This window comes from Phascolarctos cinereus, unplaced genomic scaffold (genome assembly GCF_003287225.1).
Source record: "Phascolarctos cinereus isolate Bilbo 61053 unplaced genomic scaffold, phaCin_HiC Scaffold_3;HRSCAF=262, whole genome shotgun sequence".
In the NCBI taxonomy this organism is placed as follows: Eukaryota; Metazoa; Chordata; class Mammalia; order Diprotodontia; family Phascolarctidae; genus Phascolarctos; species Phascolarctos cinereus.
This window is the reverse complement of record NW_027555736.1, coordinates 233,863,611-233,890,791: the sequence shown is the minus strand read 5'-3', so window position 1 is coordinate 233,890,791 and position 27,181 is coordinate 233,863,611. Positions and strand designations below refer to the sequence as shown.

The following is a 27,181-nucleotide window of genomic DNA, read 5'->3' as shown; positions in this document are numbered from 1 at the left end:
GTGGAGAGCCCTGGGCCCTGGGTAAAGCATGAACGGAAGAGTGGAGTATCTGGTCACGGAAGAAGAGATCAACCTTTTTAGGGGACCCTCAGGTACTGGCGGGAGCTGGGGATGGGGTGGGGGAGGGGGGCAAGAGCTGGGGGGGAGGGGCGGTGCAGCCTCGTGCTCCCCGCCACGCCGCGGGGGGGTCCCCCGCCCGAGCCCGCACTCCCCCGCCTCTTCCCGGCTGGGCCGGGGGCCTCCGTCAGTGTAGCCCCTTCCCTTCCCCTCGCGGAGGGGGATCTGCCGGTGGCCTCGTGTCCACCCTGGGCGGAGGAGCCCCCGGCCTCTGCTGGCCGCTCCTGGCCGCAAGCCTGGCGCGTCACAGCGGCTCCGGGAGGGGGAAGATTAAAGGGGGGGGGCCTGCTCCCTGTGTAACGCCCCTGGGCCGCTCGGGCCCTTGTCTTCCACAGCGTTTCGTTTTTATTTTTAAAAATCTCCGTTACCGAGATTCTCCGGAATCTAGCATGAAAATTCATGCGTCCCCTTGTAGAAATCCTTTTTTTTGGTTTGTTTTTTAAAGAGTCCTACTTGACAGTCTGTAGGGCGATTGGATCCATCAGTCGATCCGCCCAGCCCTTAGCAAGGTTGGCAGCGGCCCAGGGCGCTCTCGGAGATCACCCAGGCCAGACGAGGAAGCCGCTTGCCCGGGGAGGTGATCCGCCCAAGGTCGCTCGCTGATCGGGCGGTGGGGCTGGGACTGCGAGCTGGCTGGCTCCGGGCCCTTGGTTGGCGCTTCTCAGCAAGGCCACCTGCCCGTCCTTCACGCACGGCCTCACCCTGCGCTCCCCTGCACTCCCGCTTCTCGGAGGGGCTCTAGTGGGGGGTGTGACCAGTCGCTTTAACCTGCGTAGTCCGGGGTGTTGATGGAAAACGCTGAACAGAGACCCCATGCAGCAGCCAGCCCCATTCTCAGTCAGCAGCTTAGCCAGCACCTCTTCTGAGTAGTATCCCAGGGACAGAGGAAGTTGGGTGGTGGCTAGTGCCTGTCCCTAAATTGCTTTGCATACAGTACATCTGGACTCTTATGCCTTTATTTAAGGTGCCGTTTCCTACTTGTTTGCGTGCATCTCCAAATAGTAGAGTTTTATATTTTTAATTAGAAAGCAAGCAAGGCCCTGCACCTGTCTAACGAACTTGTAGTTGAGGTTGAGAGTTGTATGTTCTCCTTATCCTGAAGGGATTGGTTCTTTAGGACAGTGATCTCTAGATTTTTTTTTTTATTTGCACACCCCTTTCAGGAAAAAAAAAATTAAGATATTGGTTCTCTAGGACAGTGGTCTCTAGACTTTTTGGATTGCACAATGCTGTCCATAAAGAAAAAATTAAGCATGCACTCCCAATATATGTATGTTTATTTATAAATTATATGCATGTCCTGCAGTACTAAAAATTATTTATATTATCAAACTTGCATAAAAATATAAATTTTAAAGGGGCAAGATAAAGATGAAATAATATATGGTCCCAGAGTCATTAGGGAGCCACTGGAACTTACTGAGTTGAGGAAAATTATTGGGTAACTGTGTGGAAGATAGATTCAGTGAGGAGAGACCAACTAGGAAATTATTTCAATAATCCAGTCTAGAGGTGAAGAGTGCTTCAACTAAGCTGGTAGTTTTATTAAGAGAAATGTAGAGGTAAAAATGACAAGACTTACCAACTGATAAGATCAGTCGAGTGAGGGAGAGTGAAGATTGGAACAAGACACAAAGGTGACTTGGAAGGATGCGATAATCCTTCCCTAGTGATTTCTGCCCAGGCCACTTAGGGACAGAGGATGGATAGGCTGGTGGAGTGGAGTAGTGGTGAGAACTTTGCAGTAGCACCTGAATACTTGCTGCTATGGGTTCTGGGTGGTTAGATGATAACTTCCCAGAGGGACCTATGCGGGGCTCAGAATTGGGGAGGTTGGAGAGGAGTGAGGGGGCAGATAGGAGTGTGTGGGGGTAGGGGCAGATGTGATTGTGTTGGAAATAAGCCCCATAACTTACTCTGGGAGAAGTGTGGAATGTGATCAACCCCTCTCATCAGCTGATCCCATACTTTTTGGAGTCCAGCCACAGCCCCCACTTTGGAGACCATTGCTCTAGGAGGATGGGAATGGATGTCTAGAGTGAATTTATAGAATTTTTAGCCCTCAGTACCCATAGAGTAGCTAAGCAATGACACCAGAAGGCCTAGGCAAAGGGAATAGGCATAGGTAAGGAAAAAGAATAATAAGAGATGAAAAGGTAGAAGGAATGGGTGGAATTGGGATTTGTAAGAGAGAAAAAAAAAAGGGACCTGGGTTGGGTAGTGATAGAAGACTAGCCCCAGAGACTTTGCTGAAAGTTCGAAGTTGATTTTACAGGTAACTATCAGCAGTGACCTGGTTATAGCAGTGAGTCTATTCCAGCTTGATCTTGAGCCAGGTGTCACAAACTAATATTAATTTTTGAACTGGAAAGAGACCTTAGATATCATCTCATCCGATTTGTCTGTTTTAGAGATAAGGAAGTTGAGGTCCAGGGAAATGTGACTAGCTCAAGGTCACACAGCAAGTTCTTGGCGTAGATGGGACAAAAAAAATCAGGGCTCCTGACTCCCCTCTCTTTGTGCTCATTTCCTGAATCAGTTCCCAATGGATGCAGAGGGGAAATGAGTAATTGAGGGGTGTGTATGTGTGTGGAATGAGGCAGATTAAGTCAAAGATGAGAGTAGACAATGTGTGGGAAACTTTTCCTTCTGCATTACACCAAGTCTCCTGTCCGTTAGTGAATAATTCCTAGCTGATCACTTGTGGGGATTTAATCCATTTAGTCTCTAGTATAGCACAACATATGGGCTCCTCAGGTTTTTCCAGACTTTACATTTGGGATATCGATTGTTCAAAGAATTCCTTCGTTTTTGTTTTTCCTTTTAAAATTTTTCTTCCCTCTTATTGAATCCTATGTAGGGAAAATGTGGTATTCAGGATATGTGGGTAGATGAATAGTGGAGCTACGGGAGGCAGAATTAAGTGAGTCAGCTTGCAAGAACACTAGGGCTCAGGGGATCCAGATTCGAGTTGCCCTTTGGAGAGGAGAGAATGAATAAGAGAATAAGCATTGATATAGCACCTATTTTGTGCCAGGTACTATGCTAAGCGCTTTACAAATATTACCCCATTTGATTCTCACAACAACTCTGGGAGGTAGATGCTATTATTATCCCCATTTTACAGTTGAGGAAACTGAGGCAGACAGAAGTTCAGTGACTTGCCCAGGGTCACACAGCTAGTTAGTGTTGGAAGCCAAATTTGAACTCTGGTCTTCCTGATCAAGGCCCAATACTCTATCTGCTCACTGCATGAACAGAAAAGGAGTTATTGATGAATGAAAACTAATCCATTAAGCACTTACTGTGTGCCAAGCACTGTGATTAAATGCAGAGGATCCACATACAAAAATGAGATGATTCATTTCCTCAACAAGCTCACATTCCAGTAGGGAGAGAAAACACGTAAGGGAGTCGTGGCTTATGGGGAGTTGTTTTTGTTTCTAAAGTCACCAGGATAGTAAGTAGATCCATGGGGGAGCTGATCACAGAAACAAAATCAATAGCAGTGGCTTCATCAAGGCTTCATCAACTTCATTTCCTTTTTTTAAAGGTCTAGCCTAGGGGAGTCAGGGAATACTGTAGGTATAGTTAACCTAACTTCTGGAATGCAGCCCATCCTTGGGCCACAGTCCATATCAAGACACATCCTGTACCTACATCCTCTCAGTGTTCCCAAGTCCACCAGCCAGGACCTCCTCATTCTTGGGAGCTTTGTTTATTTTGGGGGGAGGGGGTGATACCAAATCTTTGCCCATTTAGAGCCCTTTGCTGAGAGGCTGCCCCTTTTCCCATGAGGTCTGATTAAGAACTCTTATTGTCATCCAAGGATTCAGGATTGCTACTGAGTCAGCCAGGATCCTTTATTTGTTTTGTTTTGTTCATTTTCATTGGCTGTCTTCCATTTCTGGAATTCTCTCCTTTGTCTTTACCTCCTGGCTTTATTCAGGTCTCAGCCAAAATCCCACTTTAAGTGAAAGGTTTTTCCTGATTCCTCCTAAAACTAGTGCCTTCCCTCTGTTAATTTCCTCGAATTTATCCTGAACACATCTTGTTTGTACATAATTGTTTGCATGCTATCTCCTCCATTAAATTGTAAGCTTCTTGGAGGCTAGGACTTATTTTGTCTTTTTCGTTATAAGCTTCTGGCACACAGTAGACACACAGTAAATGCTTATTGGTTCATTACAGTTATACAGAGACCTCCCTCAGATGATTAGAGCCAGGTACTTTCCAACAATAGCATCCCTGGTCCCCAGGCTATTTGTGGGAAGGAGTTGTCCCAATCATCCTCAGGAAAAGGAGACCAACCCAAAGAAAGGTTCCTGGGTCATTTCCCCAGAGTGTATGGCACTCTCTGAGGGGACCGGGACCTCAAGATTTGGGTAACTCTGTGGCAGAAACGGAATAAGTAAGGTTTGGAGAGGGTCAATGAGAACTGTCCAGAAGCAGTCTTTATCAAATAAGTCTTGCTGGAGTCTAGTTCCAAAAAACCACTGAACTAGTGTCTTCTGCCTTCCTAGGGTGGTGCTGATTCATCATAGACATGGCTTCTGAGAGGTGTGACACCCAGTCCCAGTTAGGGTGTGATGAGAAAACTGTGGTTTAGCAGGGGCAAACTTTTAGCCCTGTGATGGGGGAGGAGAGCCTGTTTGCCAGTTGGAGGCAGGTCAAAGACCATATAGAATGTTGTCTTTGGCATGAGCATCTCTGCTGGGCATATTCATAGAGATCATATCATCCAACCTCTTCATTTTATAAATAGGGAACTGAAGTTCAGAGAGATCCTGTCTTGCGTAAGGCAAAGCTGCTAGTGAGTGGAAAACCTGAGATCTGAACTTGGGTGAAGTGTAGCCTTTCTTACAAGAAAGGTCTTCAAGTCCCTCAGGTTATGTACCATAAAGAGCCCCTTGGCACACGGACTTCATTGGTCATCACAATTATAGACATCCTGGTAATTTAGGGAGCTCTACAAGCGGTTTTTCCTTCTACAAGTAATGTTGCAAGCCATATTGTTCCAAACACATAAACTTAATGAAAGGTTAGTGTTGGAAGCTCAAGGGGTTGGGAAAAAAAGGAAATGAGGCAGAAAAAGGAATTTGAGGAACATTTTGAATCAGAGAATTTTGAAGATCATCCAGTCCAACCCTCTCACTTTCCAGATGAAGAAGCAGACCCTCAAAATCGAAGTGACATCCTTAAAGTCATATATTAAGTTAGTGGCAGAGCTGGAACTAGAACCCAGTTCTCCTGATGTCCAATTAGCATTCATATTTTTAGGTCATTTGTATTTTAAAGGTCATTATTCTGGGACAGTTTTGTCTTTTTTTTTCCCCCCTTCATTAGCCATATAGTTAACAAGGTGCCCTTGTGGTCTAATCTGGGTACAGATCTTTTTTTCAGGGTTTTAATTTTAACTTTTTGTTATCCAGAACTTGACAACTATCAACAGACATGAACATTTACATATAGAAGAATCGAAAGAGGAGGATCGTATATGAAACTGTGAATCTCTGATCTGTATCTCTTGTTTTTTGAAAGTATATAAGTTCTTCCTCAGTCGCCTGGCCCGGGGTGCCACCTTCTGCAACTGCCATGGCTCAGTACAAGGGTGCCGCCAGTGAGGCGGGCCGCGCCATGCATCTAATGAAGAAGCGGGAGAAGCAGCGGGAGCAAATGGAGCAGATGAAGCAGCGCATCACCGAGGAGAACATCGTGAAGTCCAACATCGACAAGAAATTCTCGGCTCACTATGACGCGGTAGAGGCTGAGCTCAAGTCCAGCACTGTGGGTCTGGTGACCCTGAACGACATGAAGGCCAAGCAGGAAGCGCTGGTGAAGGAGCGGGAGAAGCAGCTGGCCAAAAAGGAGCAATCCAAAGAACTTCAACTAAAGCTAGAGAAACTGCGAGAAAAAGAACGCAAGAAGGAAGAGAAGCGCAAGATCTCTAGCCTGTCCTTCACCTTGGATGAGGATGAGGAGGAAGAGGAAGATGCGGATGAGGACAATCTACAAGGGGAAGGCAGTGTAGACATGAGCAAGAAGAGGCATGGCTCCTGCCTTCAGAGAGTCAGCAGTCTGAGTGGAGAAGCAGTCCCTTCAAAGAAGAGAAAATTGGGAAAGAACCCAGATGTGGACACAAGCTTTCTTCCTGACCGTGACCGAGAGGAAGAGGAAAATAGGCTCCGAGAAGAGCTTCGGCAGGAATGGGAGGCCAAGCAGGAGAAGATCAAGAGTGAAGAAATTGAAATCACGTTTAGTTACTGGGATGGCTCTGGGCACCGAAGGACCGTGAAGATGAAGAAGGGGAACACGATGCAGCAGTTCCTGCAGAAGGCCCTGGAAATCCTGCGGAAAGACTTTAGTGAGCTGAGGTCAGCGGGAGTGGAGCAGCTCATGTACATCAAAGAGGATCTGATCATACCTCACCATCACAGCTTCTATGACTTCATCGTCACCAAAGCCAGAGGGAAGAGTGGCCCACTCTTTAACTTTGACGTCCATGATGATGTTCGGCTGCTCAGTGATGCCACGGTAGAGAAGGATGAGTCACATGCGGGAAAGGTGGTGCTGAGGAGTTGGTATGAGAAGAACAAGCATATTTTCCCAGCCAGCCGCTGGGAGCCCTATGACCCAGAGAAAAAGTGGGACAAGTACACCATCCGTTGAGCACCTGTGAAAGACAGCCCGTGATCTTTGTCACCTCACCTCTCCTCCGTCCCCACCTACCCACCCATACATTCTTTCTTTCTTTGTGAGGCCTGACAGAATTAGCAGCTGACATCCTTCCTTCATCCTCTCTCCTTCCCTCCCTCGTTGTGGGGCTTCACCCTTCCCCCTGGTTTTCTACATGTATCTGGTCCCCTAGGTCCGCACATCCCACTGAGAAGCAGACCCTGGGACTGGCACAGACTGGGTGGGACTGTGGCAGAATTGGTTCCTGGATTTCTACTCCTAATTCTACCGTTATTTACATGTTTCTCATCTTAGGATAAATAAACTTTTGCATGGAAAAAAATATATAATAAATGCAAATTAATTCCAAAACTGTCCTGCTTAAACCATGTCTCCCTGAGTTCCTTCTGTTCTCTTTTGTTCATTTAAAAGTGTTTCATTGAAATTTTTTTTACATCACCAGCACTAGTCCCACTTATTCCCCCAATTCTTCTCCCTTCCCCCTAAAAAACCAGCCCTTCCGTTATGACAAATAAGCATAGTCCTACAAAACAAAGCCATCCATTGCCCATGTCTGTAAACATATTTCATTCTACACCTTTAGCGCCCTTTTATCATCAGTCTTTAGGAATTGTGGTTGGTAGTCATAGTAGTAAGAGTTCTTAAATCTTTGGGAATTTTTTTTCTTTATAGTGTTGTAGTCATTGTATGAATTGTTCTCATGGTTCCTGCTCACTTCATTGTGTACCTGTTCATTTATGCAGGTCTTTAGGTTTCTTTGAATCTGTCTCTTCTGGCATTTTTTCCAGTACAGTACTATTCCATTGCCATCATAAACTGTAATTTATTCAGCCATTCCCCAAATAATGACCGGCCACTTTATTTCTAAATTCTTACTACAACAGAAAGTAAATAGTTTTCTATATATGGGTTTGTATCCTTTTTCTTTGATCATTTTGGAGTATATACCTACAAGGAGTATCGCTGGGTTAAAGGGTATGCATGGCTTAGTAACTTCCAAATTGCTTTCTAGAATGACTGGGCCAGTCCCAGCTCTACCGTGAGCTAGACCGGAGCGCTGCTGTGCCTGTCCTCCCTATTTGCTGCCCTGTGAGTGGCAGTTGGCAGATGGTGGAGATGGCTGGCCCCTTCTCCACAGGAGTTGTTTCCCTGGATGATGGCTGGACTAGAGGCAGGGCAGGTGGTCTGTGTGATGCTGCCACTCCTAGGGCTCCTGAGTTCCTTTGCCTTTTGCTGGCAGTTGGTCAGTAGGGATGTGGAGGATGCTGAGCTGACCTTCTCTCCTCCTGGGGCTTCCAGTGCTTGAGGTGTGCGTAGCTGGGTCCTGATTCCCTGCAGAGTAATATTGGGGGACACAGGTCAGGGGTGGGGCTTGGCTTCAAGAACCCGATTAATAGAGATGATGCTGGCTTGCAATCCCCCTACTCAAGCCTTTGGTTAACTTCTGGTCTGTTTGCTCACTGCCTTTCCTGGTGGGGTTCTCTCTACCTTTACTACTTTCTTCTCCCAGGTCTTGCTTTTTTTCATCTACAGAAGTAGAGGGAATGATTTCTAAGGTCCTTTCCAATTATAACTTCCTATTTTTCTGTGACATTTATAGGTTACCAGTGGGCTGCAGCTGATCCTTTGAGAATCATCGGTATAGGCAAGGACAGAAGAGTTTGAGTAGGGTTGTTTTCCCCACCAAAAGAAATCTGACAAGGAGAGGGTTTCCAAAGGGGCATTTTAGTAAACATTTATTAAGAACCTTCTGTGCGTAGAGCACCATAGTAGGTGCAGGGGATAGATCCAAGGATTACATAAAGGCAGAGCCTCTGCCACACAGACACACAGACACACACACACACACCGACACACACACACACACACACACACACACACACACACACACACACACACACACACACACACACGGTGTGAACCAAGGCCTAGGTAGGGCCTGAAGAAGAAAAGATTACTACTGCCTGGGACTGGGCTGGGGTATTGGGAGAAGCTTCAGGCATTTGGACTGGGCCTTAAAGTTGGGTAGAATTCCATAGGCAAATATGTTAGAGAGGGCATTCCCAGGATAAAAGATGGCCTAAACATCACTCCTGGATGGCATGGAGATGGGATGCTATGGGAAGTGTAAGGAGCACAGTGAGTTTGACTGTTCGGACCTGTGTGAGATAAGGCTGAACAGGTGGTGCCACATTATAAAGAGCCTTCCCTGTTAGCCAAAGTGAGGACACTCAGCTTCTCTTGGTAGTCAATAATGAGTGGATGAATCAAAAAATGAAGTGCTTTCTACATGTCAAGCACGGTGCTTGAGGATACAGATGCAGAAAGCAAGATAAGGTTACATCTTGATGAAGAAAGTAGGGGCCCAGCAGGGTGTTTGGTAAGGAACTTACAGGAATATCTGTGGGCAATTGATTGATATGTTCTTCTAGAGATGCTTTGATTATATAGTTACAGGGTAAAAAAGGCATATGTTTGTATAGAGGAGAGAGGGAAAGTCCAGGATCACATAGATATGTTGAACCCTAAGCAGTCAAGCAATTCACTTAGTAATGGGCTAAAAGGACTTTTTTTCTACCCCATTGAATAACTTTTTTTCACTTTTAGTTTTAATTATGTTTTTTGTTTTTGCATTATATACATTTACAGATTATTCTCACTTTGTGAGAAGTCTCATAAAAATGTAAAATAAAGTAGAACTAAAAATATAGTAAAATCACCTGAAAGTATTTGCAACATATCACCTTTGTTGCATCTCTTCTACCTTTCTATTTTTTTTTCAAATGAACAGAAATCTATTTTATCTCCCTGCCAAACCTCTGTGGAAAAAAAGGAAAGGAAAAAAAAAACATTTTTACAAGACATATGAATAGTCAAACAAAAAAATTACCCCCAATGGCTATACAAAAAATATATAAATAAATAAATAAATAAATAAATATATGTATATATATATATATAGATAGATAGATAGGTAGATAGATAGATAGATAGATAGATAGATAGATAGATAGGTATAGATATGTCTCATTCTTCCCCAGACCTGTCATTCCTCTGTCATAGGTGCCATGTTTATCATTGGTCCTGTAGAATCATGAATGGTCATTGTATGGCTCATAGTTCTTACAGCTTTTAAAATTGTTTGTTTATAGTGTTGTTATTGTATAAATTGTTCTGTTCATTTCTTTATCCATTTATGAAAATTCTCAAAATTATTCATTTTTATCATTTTTATTTTATAGTATAAATTCTTCTCCTGGTTCTGCTCACTTCATTCCCCACTGTAAAGAACATAATGGGTGAAGAGTCTGGGCTTTGAGCTCCTGCCTTCTTGATGTTGCCAGAGTCATCAAAAATGGAGAGCAGGTCTTCAGTCCTGCAGAAATTAGCGCTAATTCTTGGTTCAATTTACGTAAAGGAACCAGGGATCCTTTCCTGAAACCTCTGGCCAATCCATTTGAACACATTTTCTTCCTGGCCTGGTCCAGGTAGATAACTCTGGGAGCCACTGGCTTGATTTTATGGGAATACCACCCCAACCCCGTTTCGTCTGTTTGCCTAGTCTACGTCTATGTTGTTTGACATTCTCATTTCTCTCTTTCTGTGTCGTGCTGTCTCTCTCTTCCTATCTCTTTCAATCCCCTCTCTCTCCACCCCCCTCTCCCCTCCATTCCCTTGTGATTTTCTCAGGGCTGGGCTTCAACATCGTTGGAGGGACAGATCAACAGTATGTATCCAATGACACTGGCATCTACGTCAGCCGAATCAAAGAGGATGGGGCTGCGGCCCAGGATGGGCGGCTCCAGGAGGGTGATAAGATCCTCTCGGTGAGAACTGGTTTTCACCTTCACGTCCTCTGTCTCCTAAGCCTTAACACCCTATCTCTTTTTTTAGAAGAATTCTTTCTGCTGGAAACACATCATAGAACTGACCTTAAGAGTCCTCGATATCATCTAGTTTAACCCTTGTCTTTATTTATTCTTTTTTTTTTGGTTAGGCAGTTGGGGTTAAGTGACTTGCCCAGGGTCACACAGCTAGTAAGTGTCAAGTGTTTGGTCTGAGGCTGGATATGAACTCGGGTCCTCCTGACTTCAGGGCTGGTGCTCTATCCACTGCGCCACCTTGCTGCCCCCAATCCTTGTCTTTAAACAAGTAAGGTGGGGGTCCTTTTTTTTTTTTTTAAGTCGAGTATTATTGACCCAATTATCTGGGGCAAACAGGTTAAGTGATTTGCCGGTGGTCAATACAGCTAATAAGCAAGATGTAGGAAGGGAGAGTAGATAAAAGAGTTTCAGTCAAAATGGCAAAGAATCCAGGACTCTAGCCTCATACTACAAGGTTTTTTCTGCTCTGACACTGCTTCCCTTTTAGTAGTTGAGATCCCAATACTTTGATCCTACTTTGGTGGTTGCCCCCTTATCATTAGATTTGTGTCTTACCTGAGGCCCTTTTTCTGTGTAGCTTTTGGAGTTAGTTACTTTTTCAGCTGCAGAACCTGTTCTTAGGTACTTAGGTAGGACCCCAACCATGACACTATGAAATGCAAAAATAGGATATGTAGAATTGTTGGTAAGAATTATGTAGTTAGCAGAGGCCCTGAAAAAATTAGTAATGGGCCTTAAAGGAATCAGACTGTCAGTAAGTGAATTTCCATAGCTACTGAAAATGAAACAGAAAACACTTGGTCCTTCAGGCTAGTCATGGTCATTGCTCTGATATATGTGTATACAGATGTATGTGTATGTGTATGTATATATGTGTGCGTGTGTATCTGTGTGTATATACACCCACATATACAAACATATAGATGTATAGGGAGGACTGGAGAAAATAGTGTTCACATTTTCTTTCTTTGTTTTCAGGCTATGCTCAGGATAGATAACTATCAATATACACATATCTGATAGGAAAAGTGGACGTAATAATAATAATAATTAGTAGGGTGGTCTTAAGGGCAGCTAAGTGATGCAGTGAATTCAGTGCTGGCTCTGTAGTCAGGATGATCTGAGTTCAAATCTGGCCTCAGATACTTACTAGCTTTGTGACCCTGGGCAAGTCACCCAATCCCAATTGCCTCAGTTTCTTCATCTGTAAAATGAGCTGAAGAAGGAAATGGCAAACCACTTCCATTTCTTTGCCAAGAAAACCCCAAATGAGTTGGACGTGACTAATTGACTGTGCAACAGCAAAGGGAGGTTTAAAGACCTGAAATAGACTGAAGAGGAATGTGGAATGGATCATAGGACAGGCCCTTCAGTTCACCAGATCAGAGATCTAGAAGTGGAAGGCAGCTCACAGTTCCTAGTTCAGCCCTTTCGCTTCACAGGTGAAGAACTTGAGGAGGCTGAAAGACTGACCCAGAGCTACCTCTCTTCTCTCTAGGAGAAGCAATGGGGCAAAGTCTTGGAGAGCTAAAAACAATCCCTACAAGGAGTTGGAATGGGGAAGCCATGGCTTGGAAGTAGTATGAAAGACCTAATAGAAATAATGAAGACTATAGAGAACTCTACAAAGGAGTCCAGGACGTTTAGAATTTTGCCTTAGCTGCAATCCAGTGGTTTCTTGTTTTTTGTTGTAGTTCTCTCTTTTTCTTTTCAGTCACTCCTAATATCTCATTTCATTGGTGATTAATATGTATCAAGATTCCAAGAGGCAGTGTGATGTAGTAGATAGAGGTTCACCCTTGGAGATAGGAAAGTCTGAGTTCATATTCTGGCTCTAACAAATGCTTACTGAGTGAATGTGGGCAAGACCCTTTTCCTTTCAATGTCCCAGGCAAATCTTTCTCTGTAAGTTACAGAAATGTTGCCTGTTTGCATTAGTGGAGAGAGGTATGACACCCATGAAATCACAGGTCTGGAACCATCTCCCTTCCCTTTCTCCCACCCATCCCCCAAAGACTCTAGTACCTTCCAACTGATACTAAAGAAGGGCAAAGAGAGAGACTCCATGTTTGCTTCTTTCAGGGACTGAGGTTGAGTTTGATAGTCAGAGTTGACTAACCTGAATGACTTTTTGTGTTTTGTTTTTAAAAATTTAATTATTTTTAGTTTTCACCATTCACTTCCATAAGATTTAAGTTCCAGATTTTCTCCCCATCCCTTTCCTCCACCAACCCCAAAATGGTAATGCAATTTGATATAGGCTCTACATATACATTCTTAGTAAACCTGTTTTCACATTAGTCATGTTGTAAAGAAGAATTAGAATCAGTGGGAGGAACCACAGGAAAGAAGAAACAAAAAAAAAGATAAAGAGCAAATAATATGTTTTGATCTGCATTCAGGCTCCATAGTTCTTTTTCTGGATGTGGATAGCATTTTCCATCATAAGTCTTTTGGGCTTGTCTTAGATCTTTGCATTGCTAAGAAGATAAAAGTATATCAAAGTTAGTTATCACACAGTGTAGCTGTTACTGTATACAGTGTTCTCCTGGTTCTCCTCATTTCACTCTGCATCAGTTCATACAAGTCTTTCCAGGTTTTTCTGACGTCCTCCCGCTCATCATTTCTTATAGCATGATAGTGTTCCATTACATTCATATACCACAACTTGTTCAGCCATTCTCCAACTGATGGGCATCCCCTCAATTTCCAATTCTTTGCCACCACTGTGAGAACTGCTATCAATATTTTTGTACGTGTGGGTCCTTTTTCCATTTTTCTGATCTCTTTGGGACACAGCCCTAGAAGTGGTATTGCTGGGTCAAAGGGTATGCACAGTTTTGTAGTCCTTTGGGCATAGTTACAAATTGATCTCCAGAATGGTTGGATCAATTCACAACTTCACTGACAATGCTTTAGTGTTCCAGTTTTCCCATGTCTTCAGCATTTTTCATTTTCCTGTTCTGTCATGTTAGCCAATCTGATAGGTGTAATGTGGTACCTCAGAGTTGTTTTGATTTGCGTTTCTCTAATCAATAGTGATTAGAGCATTTTTTATTTGACTATAGATAGCTTTAATTTCTTTATCTGAAAATTGCCTGTTCCTGTCCTTTGACCATTTATCAATTGGGGAATGACTTGTAGTCTTATAAATTTGACTCCGTTTTCTATATATTTTAGAAATGAGGCCTTTATCAGAGACACAGGCTGTTAACATTGTTTCCCAGCTTTCTGCTTTCCTTCTAGTCTTGGTTGCTTTGGCTTTCTTTATGCAAAACCTTTTTAATTTAATGCAATCAAAATTTACCTGTTTTGCATTTCATAATGTTCCTTATCCCTTGTTTGGTCATAACTTCTTCTGTTCTCCATAAATCTGACAGGTAAACTATTCCTTGCTCTTCCAGTTTGCTTGTAGTATCAGCCTTTCTGTCTAAGTCGTGTACCCATTTTGACTTTATCTTGGTATATGGTGTCAGATATTGGTCTACACCTAGTTTCTGCCATACTCTTTTCCAGTTTTCCCAGCAGTTTTTGTCAAATAGTGATTCCTTATCCCAGAAGCTGGAGTCTTTCGATTTATCAAACAGTAGACTACTATAGTCATTGACTACTGTGTCTTGTATACTTAACCTATTCCACTGATCCATCACTCTATATTTCTTAGCCAGTACTAAGTAGTTTTGATGATTGCTGCTTTATAATACAGTTTTAGATCTGGTATGGCTAGGCTACCTCCCCTTGCATTTCTTTTCATTAATTCCCTTGGTATTATGGACCTTTTGTTCTTCCAGATGAATTTTGTTATTTTTTTCTAGCTGTATAAAATAATTTTTGGTAGTTTGATTGGTATGATAAAAATAAGTAAATTAATTTAGGTAGAATGGTCATTTTTATTATATTAGCTTGGCCTACCCATGAACAACTGATTTTATTTGTGTGAAAAGTGTTTTGTAATTGCGTTCATATTGTTTCTAGGTTTGTCTTGGCAGGTATTGAATGTCTTTTTGAAGAGGCTGATGCTTCAGCTGTCTTTTGATTAACTCCGTGTCTCCAGGGCCAGAAACTTACTTAGCTTTGGGACTTTGACCAAGACAGCTCTTTGTATGCCGGACTTCAGTACACCAGTGTCCTTGTTTCTCTCTATCACCCCCACCCCCAGTTTAGTGACCCAGTGTTTAACCTCTGGATAATCCCTTGAAACCTTGAAGGCCTACCCTTTATTTCACGAGAGGAAGTTCAGAGACACAAATGCTGAGTGTTTCTAGGAGCCTCTTGGAGAACGTCTACAAATAGGAGATGACGTTGCAGTGCTCTTTCAAGGAAAGAGAAGAATGCTTTTATGTTGCCCGAGTAGAAGTTTTGCATGGTCAGTCAGTTAACAATACTTGTTAAGTGCTTGCTATGTGCCGGCGTCAAGTTAGGCTCTTCAGAGCCTGACTCACCCAAAATCCTGCTCTCATAGCTGGAGGATATCAACATGCTCCGTCAAGCGTTCCAACTTTTTAGTTCCTCGGTCTGCTCAATTCTCGTGATCTGTTCCTTCCACCTCAGCTCTACCTAGAAATGGTCATACTCATGGTCTTACCGTCACTCACAAGTGTTCCACTTCCTTGTTAGTGAATTCTGAAATTTCCTTTATCGTAAGACTTTATCATGCCATCTTTCCTTATGCATTACGACTCCTAACCTTGTTCTTCATTTTCCAGTCTGTCTAGTCCTCACTTCTTTCCCAAGCCATCACTATTGCACTGGCTTTGCTCTCCTCCCTTCCTGATCTTGACAGACCCCTTAGTGAATCACTTCAACCCTAGACTGTCCTCTATAGTGGAGTCCCTTATTCCCTTGTCTTTTTGTCAGTCATGCTTCGTCAAACTCCAGACTTGGATCATTCCCATTTTCTGCCTTCTTTGCTTCTATTCACAAGGTGCTGAGCAAAGCTGGATAAAATCATGAAACCCGTCCGTGCTTCCTGGGTCGATTACACATTTGCGATATAATGTCATCTGGGCCCTCACTGCAGCAATTCAAGTCTTGTACACCTTCCTACTCAGTTCCTTGTTCCACTCATCAGAGTGCCTTTTTCAAACCTTCCATCCCCCCTTCAGCTTCTCATGGCGTCCCCTCTCAACCGAGGACCTTGGTTCATACTTCACTGGAAAAATGGAGGCCATTTGCTGAGAGCTCCTCCCCTTCTTATCTCACATCACTCAAGTGTCTTCCCCTCACTAACTCTTCTTCTTTTTGTGGCTAGGCAATGGGGTTAAGTGACTTGCCCAGGGTCACACAGCTGGTAAATATTATGTGTCTGAGGCCGGAATTGAACTCAGGTCCTCCTGACTCCAGGGCCAGTGCTCTATCTGCTGTGCCACCTCGCTGCCCCTACTAACTCTTCTTTTACCCCATCTCACATGAAGGGGCGGCCCTTTTGCCAAAGTAAACCCCTCTATGATCCGATTCCCTTTGTGATCCCATTCCATCTTCGGTCATCCCTATTCTTTCACTATCTTATAATCTCTCTGGTGGCGCAGTGGATAGAGCACCAGCCCTGAAGCCAGGAAGACCTGAGTTCAAATCCGGCCTCAGACCAAACACTTGACACTCACTTACTAGCTGTATGATCCTAGGCAAGTCACTTAACCCCAATTGCCTAAAAAAAAAAACCAAACCAAAACCAAAAACCAAAACACAACTGATAATCTCTCTGAATCAGTTGGCTCCTTCCTTACCGCCTACATGCCTCCCCTATCCTTAAAAAACTCTCCCTTGATCCTTGCTATTCTAGCACTGTCCTTACTATCTATCATCCTCTATCTCCTTCCCTTCATGGCAAAACTCTTTGACAAAGCCATTTACACATCAGTGCCTCCATTTCCTTTCCTCTCCTTTGATTCTAAACCCTTGGCGATCCAATCTCATCATTCAACTGAAATTGCCTTCTGGAAAGTTCCCAGTGATCTAGTTGCCAAATCTAGTGGTCTGTTCTCAATCCTTTTGGGCTTCCCTCTTCTCTGTTCAGTTACTTCCTTATTTTGATGAGCTCTGCCCTTTTCACTCCAATAGATTTTGCTGTTTTGTGGGGGGTTGTTTGCTATGTGTTTTGGAGCTTCTAAAACTTTTAATCCTTGGCATACAGTTATGGACTTCCAGTATCTTTTTTTTTTTTTGCTAGGCAGTGGAGTGAAGTGACTTGCCCAGGGTCACACAGCTAGTAAGTGTCAAGTGTCTGAGGCCATATTTGAACTCAGGTCCTCCTGACTCCAGTGCTGGTGCTCTATCCACTTCACCACCTAGCTGCCCCTTCAGTAAGATATCTTGAAGTGACATCCTGTGGGCTAAACTTTTACCTCTTCGATTTTTCCTAAGTAATGTCTACTTCTTATAGTTCCATATCCTAAAGTTAAATGGCAACATGATGGTTCTCCCTTATCTCCTAGAATAATGAATATTTTCTTTTTTTAAAAAATCATTTTTTATTCATTTGCTTTTTATTTTTTTGTAAATAGTGTTTTATTTTTTCCAATTAAATGTAGAGATAGTTTTCAACATTTATTTTTTAATAAGATTTTGAGTTTCAAATTTTTCTCCCTCCCTCCCCCCAAGACAGCAAGCAATCTGATGTAGGTTATACATGTGCAATCATGTTAAACATTTCCACATGAGTCGTGTTGTGAAAGAAGAATCAGAACAAAAGAGAGACACAGAGAGAGATAGAATAAAAAACAAAAAGAGTGAAAATAGGCTTTGATCTGCATTCACATTCCATAGTTCTTTCTCTGGATGTGGATAGTATTTTCCATCATGAGTCTTTTGGGATTATCTTGGATCTTTGTATTGCTAAGAAGAGCTTAGTCTGTCATAGTTGATCATCACACAGTGTTGCTGTTACTATGTACAGTGTTCTCCGGCTTCTGCTCACTTCACTCTGCATCAGACCATACAAGTCTTTCCAGGTTTTTTGAAGTCAGCCTGTTCATCATTTCTTATGGCACAATAGTATTCCATTACATTCATATACCACAACTTGTTCAGCCATCCCCCAATTGATGGGCATCCTCTCAATTTCCAATTCTTTGCCACCACAAAAAGAGCTGCTATGAATATTTTTATACATGTGGGTCCTTTTCCCATTTGTATGATCTCTTTAGGATATAGCCCTAGAAGTGCTATTGCTGGGTCAAAGGGTATGCACCGTTTTATAGCCCTTTTGGTATAGTTCCAAATTGCTCTCCAGAATGGTTGGATCAGTTCACAAATAACAATGATTATTTTATTTTTTGCTTTTTGGTGAGGCAGTTGGGGTTAAATGACTTGCCCAGGGTCACACAGCTAGTAAGTGTCAAGTGTCTGAGGCCGGAACAACGACTATTGTAAAAATTGTTATTATTCAGTGACTGCCTCCTCACCCCACTCTCCACCCCCATCCTGAAGAAATGACCCTTTTTGATGGGGCAAGCTCTTGTGAGCTTTCCAGATCCTGTCTAATTCTTTTAAGAAGATTAAAGCCTTGTTGTATTTTAACAACTCTAAGCATAAAGGAGTTTTTACCAGTAGAGAAAGGAGTGCTTTGTTTAAAAAACATACCAAGGGCTCGAAGCTATAAGTAAGAATTTGGGACTTTAACAATAACAATAATGATAACAGTAACTGATGTTTCTGTGTCAGGTTAAAGTCTTTAAGGAACTGTATGTATGTTATCTCATTTGAGACTCACCACAACCTGGTGAGGAAGAGCCTACAGTATTATGATTCCCATTTTACACATTAGAAAATTGAGACCCGGGAAGTTAAGTGATTTGCCCCTGCCAGGTAGTAGATGTCAGAGGCAGGATTCAGGTCTTCTTGACTCCAGGCCTAGGAATTGGCTCATTATGCCCTCCTGCTGTCTTTTAGTTATGTAACATTGGAGTAGGTCACTAAGGAAGCTTGTGAAGTCTCTCTACTGGATTCTTGTCTCCTCAGAATAGATTACCTATGGTCCTGCCAGAAGGACTGGGTGACTCACACTCCTGTAGGTGATCTCCATGTATTTTATCAATTGAAAAGTAGTGACAGAACTTATTACATTGATGATTATTACATTTTAACAAAACTTTTTGCCTAATAATACCACAGAGGGACTAGCTCATTAGTTTGCTCAATTTCACACCATGCTACAGCATTACTCCAAGATTGTGGAATGTAGTGAAATTATGTAGTGAAATGTGGTCATGTGACAGTATGAAGTACTCTGAAGCACCCATTGTCTGCAGACACCAAAGACGTCTCTGTTCTACTCAACTTAGAAACTAAAGCGGGAGATAGTACAATCGTTTATGTGTATATCCTCAAAGGAGAAACTGATTCAGACCCAAGTAAAACTGTCTCGACAGCCAAGACAGCTGGATTGCAAACCCGTAGACCCCTATTGGGGTAAAATTTAATTCCCTAGAATACAGCAAGCCCTCCTAGAATTTTTTTCACCCTTGCTCTCACCTTTGATGAAAAGACAAGAAAATTATATTACTTTCAGTTGTTAAGTAAAAATGAAACTTCTGATATTTATGACCTGAAGTCAGTGTAACATTCATTTCCTCCTATTATATCTTCTTTGTCTACTGATAGAGTGTCATATAGAAAGAGTTCATATTTAGGATGAATCACAAGCCTAAAATCCTCAGTCATTAAAGAGGTTTGGTTATGTTCCTTGTACTATGCTTACTAAGGCAGGAAAGGGGATAACAACCAGAGTTGAAGCAAAATATGCTCTATATTAAATTCCTTGATCAAGTAGAACACCTTTTTAGTATCTTTTGTTTGAGAAAATCCAATATATCAGAAGGCTACTATGAATTCAACAACAATTTTAGTCAACTGGCATTTTATTCATCACAAAAAATTTGGAAAAATATATGTGGAGCATATTATTTATTCATTCTGTCTACAGAAGATATGCTTGCTAACATATCAAATATGGATTCCTGGACTCCTTGCAATAATAACCCTTCACAGGTTCAAAGCCTATTTTTTTGTCAGTCTCTGAAAACATTGCTGTAAGGAATGTTTGCATTGTGGTTTTTTTGCACTTAGTTTTTTTTTTTTGCAGTTACATGTAAAGATAGTTTTCAACATTCATTTTTGTAAGATTCTGACTTCCAAATTTTTCACCCTCCCTTTCTTCTCTTTCCCCTCCCCAAGACAGCAAGCAGTCTGATATAGGTTATACGTGTACAATCATGTTAACCATATTTCCACATTAGTCATGTTGTGAAAGAAGAATCAGAATAAAAGAGAAAACCCCCAGAGAAAAAAACCAAAAAAAAACCAAAAATGAAAATAGTAGGCTTTGATCTGCATTCAGACTCCATAATTCTTTCTCTGAACATGGGTAGCATTTTCCGTCACAAATCTTTCAGAATTATCTTGGATCATTGTATTGCTGAGAAGAGCTAAGTCTATCATAATTGATCATTGCACAATGTTGCTGTTACTGTGTACAGTGTTCTCCAGCCTCTGCTTACTTCGCTTAGCATCAGTTCACGTGCAGTCAGGTCTGTACAACCTGCGGCCCGCCAGGGATTTCGGGTGGCCCCGAAGAATGTAGGTGATTTTTCACAGACTGCCTGAAATCCTTTGGTGTGCTGCAAGTTGCCCAAGAGCTGCTTACAAGCTTTATGTAAGTCTTTCCAAGTTTTTCTGAAATCTGCCTGCTCATCATTTTTTATAGAGCAGTAGTATTCCATTACATTCATATACCACAACTTGTTCTGCCATTCCCCAATTGATGGGCTTTCTCTCAATTTCCAGTTTTTTGTCACCACAAAACCAGCTGCTATAAATATTTTTGTACATGTAGGTCCTTTTCCATTTTTTATGATCTTTTTGGGATACAGACCTAGTATGGGTATTGGTGGATCAAAGAGTATGTACCGTTTTATAGCCCTTTGGGCATAGAGGAATGTTTACATTATAAACATTTCTTTAATTTAACATTTCTTTAGTGCAAACATTACAGTGTTTGCATTTGAAGTGTAAACATTGTGAACATGTAAAAGTCATTCTTCCCAAGTGTCTGTTTTGTGCAGTTTATAGTACTTCCTAGTGGGGGATAAGGGAATAATTAAGACGTGGTCCCTGTATTTAAAGAATCTTTAAATACTAGAGGTGGTAATAAACAGGGGCACCAGTAAAGATGACACAAATTATAAGTGCATAAGAAGTGACATGTCCCGTGGACATTGTGCCAGGTTTGGAGTTAAGAGGACCTGGTTTCAAATCCTGGTTCTACCAGTTAATTACTAGTTAGTTGTGTGACTCTAGGTAGGTTACTTAATCTTTTCTTGTTTGTAAAATGATGGAGTTAAACTAGGTGGCCTTTAAGGTCCAGTCCAGCTCTTAATCTGTGATCCTATAATGAGCATGGAGAGAGAAGTTATTTCTGTCCAGGAGGATTAAGGAAGACTATGGAGAAGGTGACATTTGAGCTGAGCCTGGAAAAACAGGTGGGTTGTCAATAGGTATAGATTGAGAGGGAAAAGCATTTCAAATACAGGGAATGATATACATAAAGACAGATGAAAAAGTGTTAGATGTGTTTGGGGGATGGTCAGTACTCCATTTGGTGAGAGGTTAGAGTATGTGAAGGAAAGGTGTGTAAGATAATACTGGATTAGAGCCAGATGTGTGTGGGGTAGGGGGTGGGACAGGGTAGAAGGTGAATGGGAGGAGTTAAGGCTCATCCCTTAGGTGCCGGGCTAATAAGCACTTTGGATTTTGTTCAAAATGCTAAAAGTGTGTGGAAAGTGGAAAGAAGTGGCAAGAACTTGTATTGGTTGCCTGGAAAGGCTTTATAGAGGAGGAGAGTTTCAAAGGAGAGATAGATATAGCTTAGGACCAGAGATAGCATTGTGGGCCATGATGGCCTGGGGTGAAAGATGGAAAGTATATAAATGGGATGAGAGGTAGAGTCATAGAATTGGAAAGGTCTTAGAGACCATTGTTCCAGGAGTCGTTGACCTTTCTTTGTATCATAAACCCCTTTGGCAGTCTGGTGAAGACTAGGAACACTTCTCAGAATAATATTTTTTTCAATAATTGTAGGAAATGCTAAATATCAGATACTAGTGAAAGCAAAGATTTAGTATTTCTTCCATCCAAGTTCGAAGACTTCCTGGTATCTGGGGACTCTGGTTCCCTATTCTAGGACAACCTTATTCTAAGAAGAGATGAAGAAACCTAACACAGAGAGGTAAAATGTATTGCCCAAGGTCGGAGAGCTAGTTGGTGGCATAACTGCGATTGTAAACTGGGCCTCCTCACTCCTAGTCCAGTGTGCTTTTTCCTTGCACCTTTTAAAAAGTGTTCTTACATTATTTTTTTTTAACATCTTTTCTGTCATCTTTTCCATCACTATTACTTCTCCATCATTACCTCCCCCTCCCCGCCCTCCCTTGTAACAAGTAAATATAGTTGGACAAAGCAGATCCACACATCGGCCATGGCTGAAAATGTTTGTCTCATTTGGCACATATAGTCCATCACCTCCCAACTGAGAAGCAGGAGGCATGCTTTACCATTAGTCCTGATCAGAGTTCTAAAGTGTTTAATTGTTGTTTTCCCTTAGATTATTGTGGCCTTCATGTAAACTGTTCTGCTTACTTTGGTTTGCATCATTTCCTGTAAGTCTTCCCAAGTTTCTCTGAATTCTTCATATTTGTCATTTTTTACAGCACAGTAATATTACATTGCAATCACATAACACAGTTTGTTCAGCCATTTTGTACTTGTTGGGTGCACACTTTGCTTCTGATTATCAGCCACTACAAAAAGTGCTGTTCTAAATATTCGGTGTCTGTGAGACCTTTGCCACTGTCTTGGTATCTATGCTTTGCATTGGTATCACCGGTAGCACTGGTGGTGGTCTTTCCACTGTAGCACACCACATCTTGACAGTCATGGGATAAAACATCAACACATAACTACGGTACACAGCATCTCTGGAGAGGTGTAAAACTGAGTGCTGCGTGAGCTCCAAGGAGAAAGAACTTGATCGACAAGGTGGATCAGGGAAAGCATCATGGAAGAGCTGGCATTTGCTTTGGGTAGGAATTCTGCAAGAGAAGAGGGAGAGAGGAAGGCACAATAGGCACTGGAAACAGTGTGAGCAAAAGCATGGAGGCAGGAGGACCCACGAAACGTTAGAGAATAGCCCAGTTTGACAGGAGCGTACAGTGTAAGAAGGGTAGTAACAGGCTGCAAAGTTAAGTAAGGCTGAAAAGATGAGGCAGTGCCAGATCATAGAGGCCTTGAATGCATGAAAAAATGAGTTCAGTCTCTACTCAGGATGTAGTAGGGAGCCATTGAAAATATTTGAGTGGAGGGGTGACTTGATAAGTCTATGCACCCTTTACTCTGTGCTCATTTCCCACCCTCCTTACAGTCTAATTTTTGAGTTAGCCATAGAATTCATATTTTAGGATTCTGTATTTTCAGGACCCATCATATGCTCAGCTTGTAGGTACACTGGAGCTTTGCTTCTAATTCTTGTCTCCTTCTTCCTTACTCTTTGTGGCAGGTGAACGGTCAAGACCTGAAGAATTTGCTGCATCAGGATGCCGTGGACCTCTTTCGAAATGCCGGCTATGCCGTGTCACTCAAAGTGCAACATAGGGTGGGCATCCCCTCCTTCTGTGTGTCTGGAGGCAGCCTTCATTTAGCAGGCTTTCTGAGGAAGCATGTGAATTCCGTGGACTTAGTCTCATACCTTTCCTTTTCCTGTTATCTTCTCTGCGTCATCGCGGGGAGTGCAAGGAGGAGGGTTTTTGATGTGCCCTCCGGGAATTTAAATTCCCCAATGCATAGTCTGTAATCTGTGATTATGTTTGATGGGCCATTTGGTACAGAAGCTCTGGCTCTTTGGATTCAGCCACATATAAAGCCTCTCCCAACATGGAGCCATGGAGAGCAGCTCCTGAAAGCCATCATATTTGGTGGTTCAAAGATAATTGGTGACTTTGGTGAGAGTAATTTCAGTTGAGTAATGAAGTTAGAAGTCAGTTTTCCAAGAGTTGATAATTTAGAATCATCAATTTAGAACTAGAAGGGACTTTTGAGGTCTTTTTTAGTGTTGTTCAGTTGTTTTCAGTCACGTCTGACTCTTTGTGACCCCATTTGGGGTCTTCTTGGCATAGATACTGGAGTGGTTTGCCATTTCATTCTCCATATCATTTTACAGATGAGGAAACTGAGGCCAACAAGGTTAAGTGACTTACCCAGGGTCACACAGCTAGTGAGTGTCTGAGGTCAGATTTGAACTTAGGAAGAGGAGTTTTCCTGACTCCAGGCCTGGTATTTTATCCACCGTCTAGCTGTGCCTAAGTTAAGTCCTACCTCCTCACTTTATAGATGAGGACACTGAGGATGAGAGAGATTAAGTGATTTGCTTAGAGTCACAGAGCCAGGAAGTATCTGAAAGAGTGTCTGAATTCAGATCTTCTTCACTTCAGCACTCTATCCTAGCACGGTGCCTGGCTTATACTAAGAGCTTAATAAATGCCTGATTATTAAATATGAAGTGAGTGAGAGGAGAAGTAGAGGCCCTGGATGGAGACATCTTTTTCTAGGAATTTGTCTGAGAAAGAGAGGAGAAATGTAGGATGATATCTTGAGGGGATGATTGGGTCCAGTGACGGTTTTCTCAGGATGGGAGAAACATGGCCTAGTTTTTAGGCCTCTGGGAAGGAAACAATAGATAGAAAGAGATAGAGGTTAGAAAGAGAGAGGAGATGATTGTGGGGGCAGTCTGCTGGAGGAGACAGGAGAAAATGGGATGCATAGAGGGATTGACCTCAGCAAGGAGAAGGCCATGACTTCATCAGAGACTAGAGGAGGAGGGAAGGAAAGATGTTTTCAAGGGGCCTGGGGATGCAGAGGAGTCTCTGTATGGAAGAGTCTCTATTTTCTCAGTAAGATGAGACAACGTCCCCGGCAAAGACGGTAGCAAAAAGCAATGGCTGTAGAAAATTTGAGAAGAGGTTTGAATTAGCCTTTGTGGTGAGTAGGATAAAGACTCAGCTAGGGAAGGAGTAAAAGGATTGTCTTGTAAAAGCCCATTTGAGATGACATCAATTTGTTTTAGACCAGGTTGGCTTAGTTAACATGATTTCTCCTACTTTTGTAAGAAAGAATGGATGAGGTAGGTGTGAGACCAATCCAAGGTTGTCATTTGAGAATTCGTATAAGATTGGGCGCAAGGGATTTAAGAGTAGAGGATATATAGAGCTGAATTTATTAACTATAGAATCAAGAATAGGAAAGGAGGAAAGTGAGGTTAAAGCAACGTTTTATGGCTTGGAAGATTTTTGAGGAATGGAGGGTTTGGAATTCCCAGTGAAGATGAAGAATAGGTTTAGGAGGAATACAGAATAGGGAGACAGGAAATAATAAATAGGAGATTATGATATGATACATGGACTTTGGTGGTATTGATTCAATTGAAATGGAAGACTGGGGTGGGGGGAGGTGGGGGAGATCAAGGGTGTGACCAGCTCTCTGTGTTGAGGTGGAAAGATGTGGTCATGGGAGTTGAGGAATTGGGATGTTCTAGTGTTTGAGGGATGATAACATGTATATCAAAATCCTCTAGTATAAGAGAGAGGAGAGGAAGTCTATAAGCCAGGCACTGGACTCCTTGACAAAGAAGGGAGAATGACATGGGGGACAATGATAACTGCTACTAGGATATTTAATGCTTCATATCTTTTGCAAGACATGTATCTTGTATATGGATCTTTATATGTATATAAAGGGTCACTCAGCTACAGGAGAAAGAACCTAAAAGCACCATTTAGGAGAGGAACGCTTAGGAATTGTCCGTTTTATATTTTATTCTCCATTTTGCTTGCATCATATGGATTTTTTTCACTTTCGTGCATCTAGAATTGAGAATTAGGGGAAGAGAAGTTTAGGCCATGAAAGGCCAAACTCTTGATTCCTAAGGAGAGAGCCATCTGGAATTTGACCAGTTTCTCACATCAGCACTGTGTGCAAGAAAATAAGTTCGCTAGTCTCCCCTCTACTCCATGGAGGATTTCAGAATGATCATTGTCTGAGAGCCTCAAGCTCTCTGAGCACCCTACAAGCTTATCGCACCTTGTGAGGGACTCAAGCACCTTCAGTATTCAGCAAAGACAATGGAGAGCCTTCCCAACTAAACCCTGCCCTGTCTCTCTCTCCAAGGTCAATAGCATAAATAACACTGAACAGTTATTAACCTTCCCTCCTGCCTTTGCCTGATGATGCCTAGGCTTCATGGCCATATCTTTGTTGGGTGGTAGTGTTTCTGAAACACCGGCTAATGCAAAATCAGTATTCTTTTTTCTCTTTTAGGTCCAGGTGCAGAATGGGCCCTTGGGTCATCGAGGGGAAGGGGAACCGAGTGGCATCCCGGTTGCCATGGTGCTGGTGCCATTGTTTGCTGTTGCCGTGGCAGCAGCCTGGGCCATCATGCGATATCGGCAGCGGCTGTGATCAAAGTTTGTTTCCCTCCAGTGCACCTCGATGAAGATCTCACTTTCTCCCTTTCTCTGTCTACCTACCTATCCACTTATGTACAGAGCCACCACATGATTTAAAGAGAATGAATGGACTGTTCTGTTCTGGACTGATGTTGGGAAGGGCTTGTCCGACTGCTGAAAAGTTGTCATTGTTCGATGAGGGGTGGAGGGAAGTGGGAAATTGGTTGGCAAGCTAAAGGAGAGAGGTGCTGGGGATGGGAGAGATGTGTATTTCACTAGGGTAACCAGCAGTTCAGCCTTGGCTTTGTCCCCTGCCCACCCAGTCACTCTGGATGATACCTTTTCTCTTGCCTGGCCTGTTTCAAGGCCACTCGTGTGAACTGAGAGAAAGAGAAGGGCTTTTCTCTCTTTATTGGTTTTACTTGGGAACTCTTCGTGGTCCTCACTTTCTTCCTCACTGCAAACCTAGGTGCCTACATTGAACAACAGAGAATGAGGAGGCCATTTTTACCATTGAAAAATGTGATAGTACATGCCTTATGGAAAATTAAAGAGACAAAGCTACTTTGTGGTTTCTAGGTTCCTGATGCTAGGGCTTGCACTTAATTGAAGATGTAAATATAGTCCTGCACCATCAGAGAGCACTATGGGAGGGGCCTGGGCCTAGGGAGGGATGAAGCTGAAGGGACTAACGAGATTTCTCAGGGAAAATATTTTTTGCATCGTAGCCATGTGGGAAAGGTTCTCTACTCCCCCCCCATTTAAATAGGCACTTAAAAAATCTTTGCAAAAATAAAGTCCAAGATCTTACATTTAAAATTTTATGATTTGTAAAACATTAGCTATCTCCCTCCCCAACAGAACATCCCTAACTCCACATGTACCCTTCTTCCTTTCCCCAATTTTCCCGTAGTTTTTTGTCTCTCCCCATTCCCGTATCCCTAACTGTGACTGAATACCCTCTGCTCTAAACTCTTCTGGTCCCCATATAAT

The 27,181-nt window shown here is 42.5% G+C and overlaps 2 protein-coding genes across 2 annotated transcripts; both read left to right on the top strand.

Moving 5' to 3' along the window:
- LOC110208383 (protein FAM50A) lies at positions 1 to 7,178 on the top strand. Its single transcript, XM_020986404.2, has 2 exons — positions 1 to 92; positions 5,550 to 7,178. Exon 2 carries the CDS (start codon positions 5,713 to 5,715, stop codon positions 6,784 to 6,786), a length of 1,074 nt encoding a protein of 357 aa, XP_020842063.1. The 5' UTR covers positions 1 to 92; positions 5,550 to 5,712; the 3' UTR covers positions 6,787 to 7,178.
- SYNJ2BP (synaptojanin 2 binding protein) lies at positions 1 to 26,753 on the top strand. Its single transcript, XM_020986409.2, has 4 exons — positions 1 to 92; positions 10,504 to 10,640; positions 23,248 to 23,343; positions 26,061 to 26,753. Exons 1-4 carry the CDS (start codon positions 29 to 31, stop codon positions 26,199 to 26,201), a joined length of 438 nt encoding a protein of 145 aa, XP_020842068.1. The 5' UTR covers positions 1 to 28; the 3' UTR covers positions 26,202 to 26,753.
- The last annotated feature ends 428 nt before the right edge of the window (positions 26,754 to 27,181 follow it).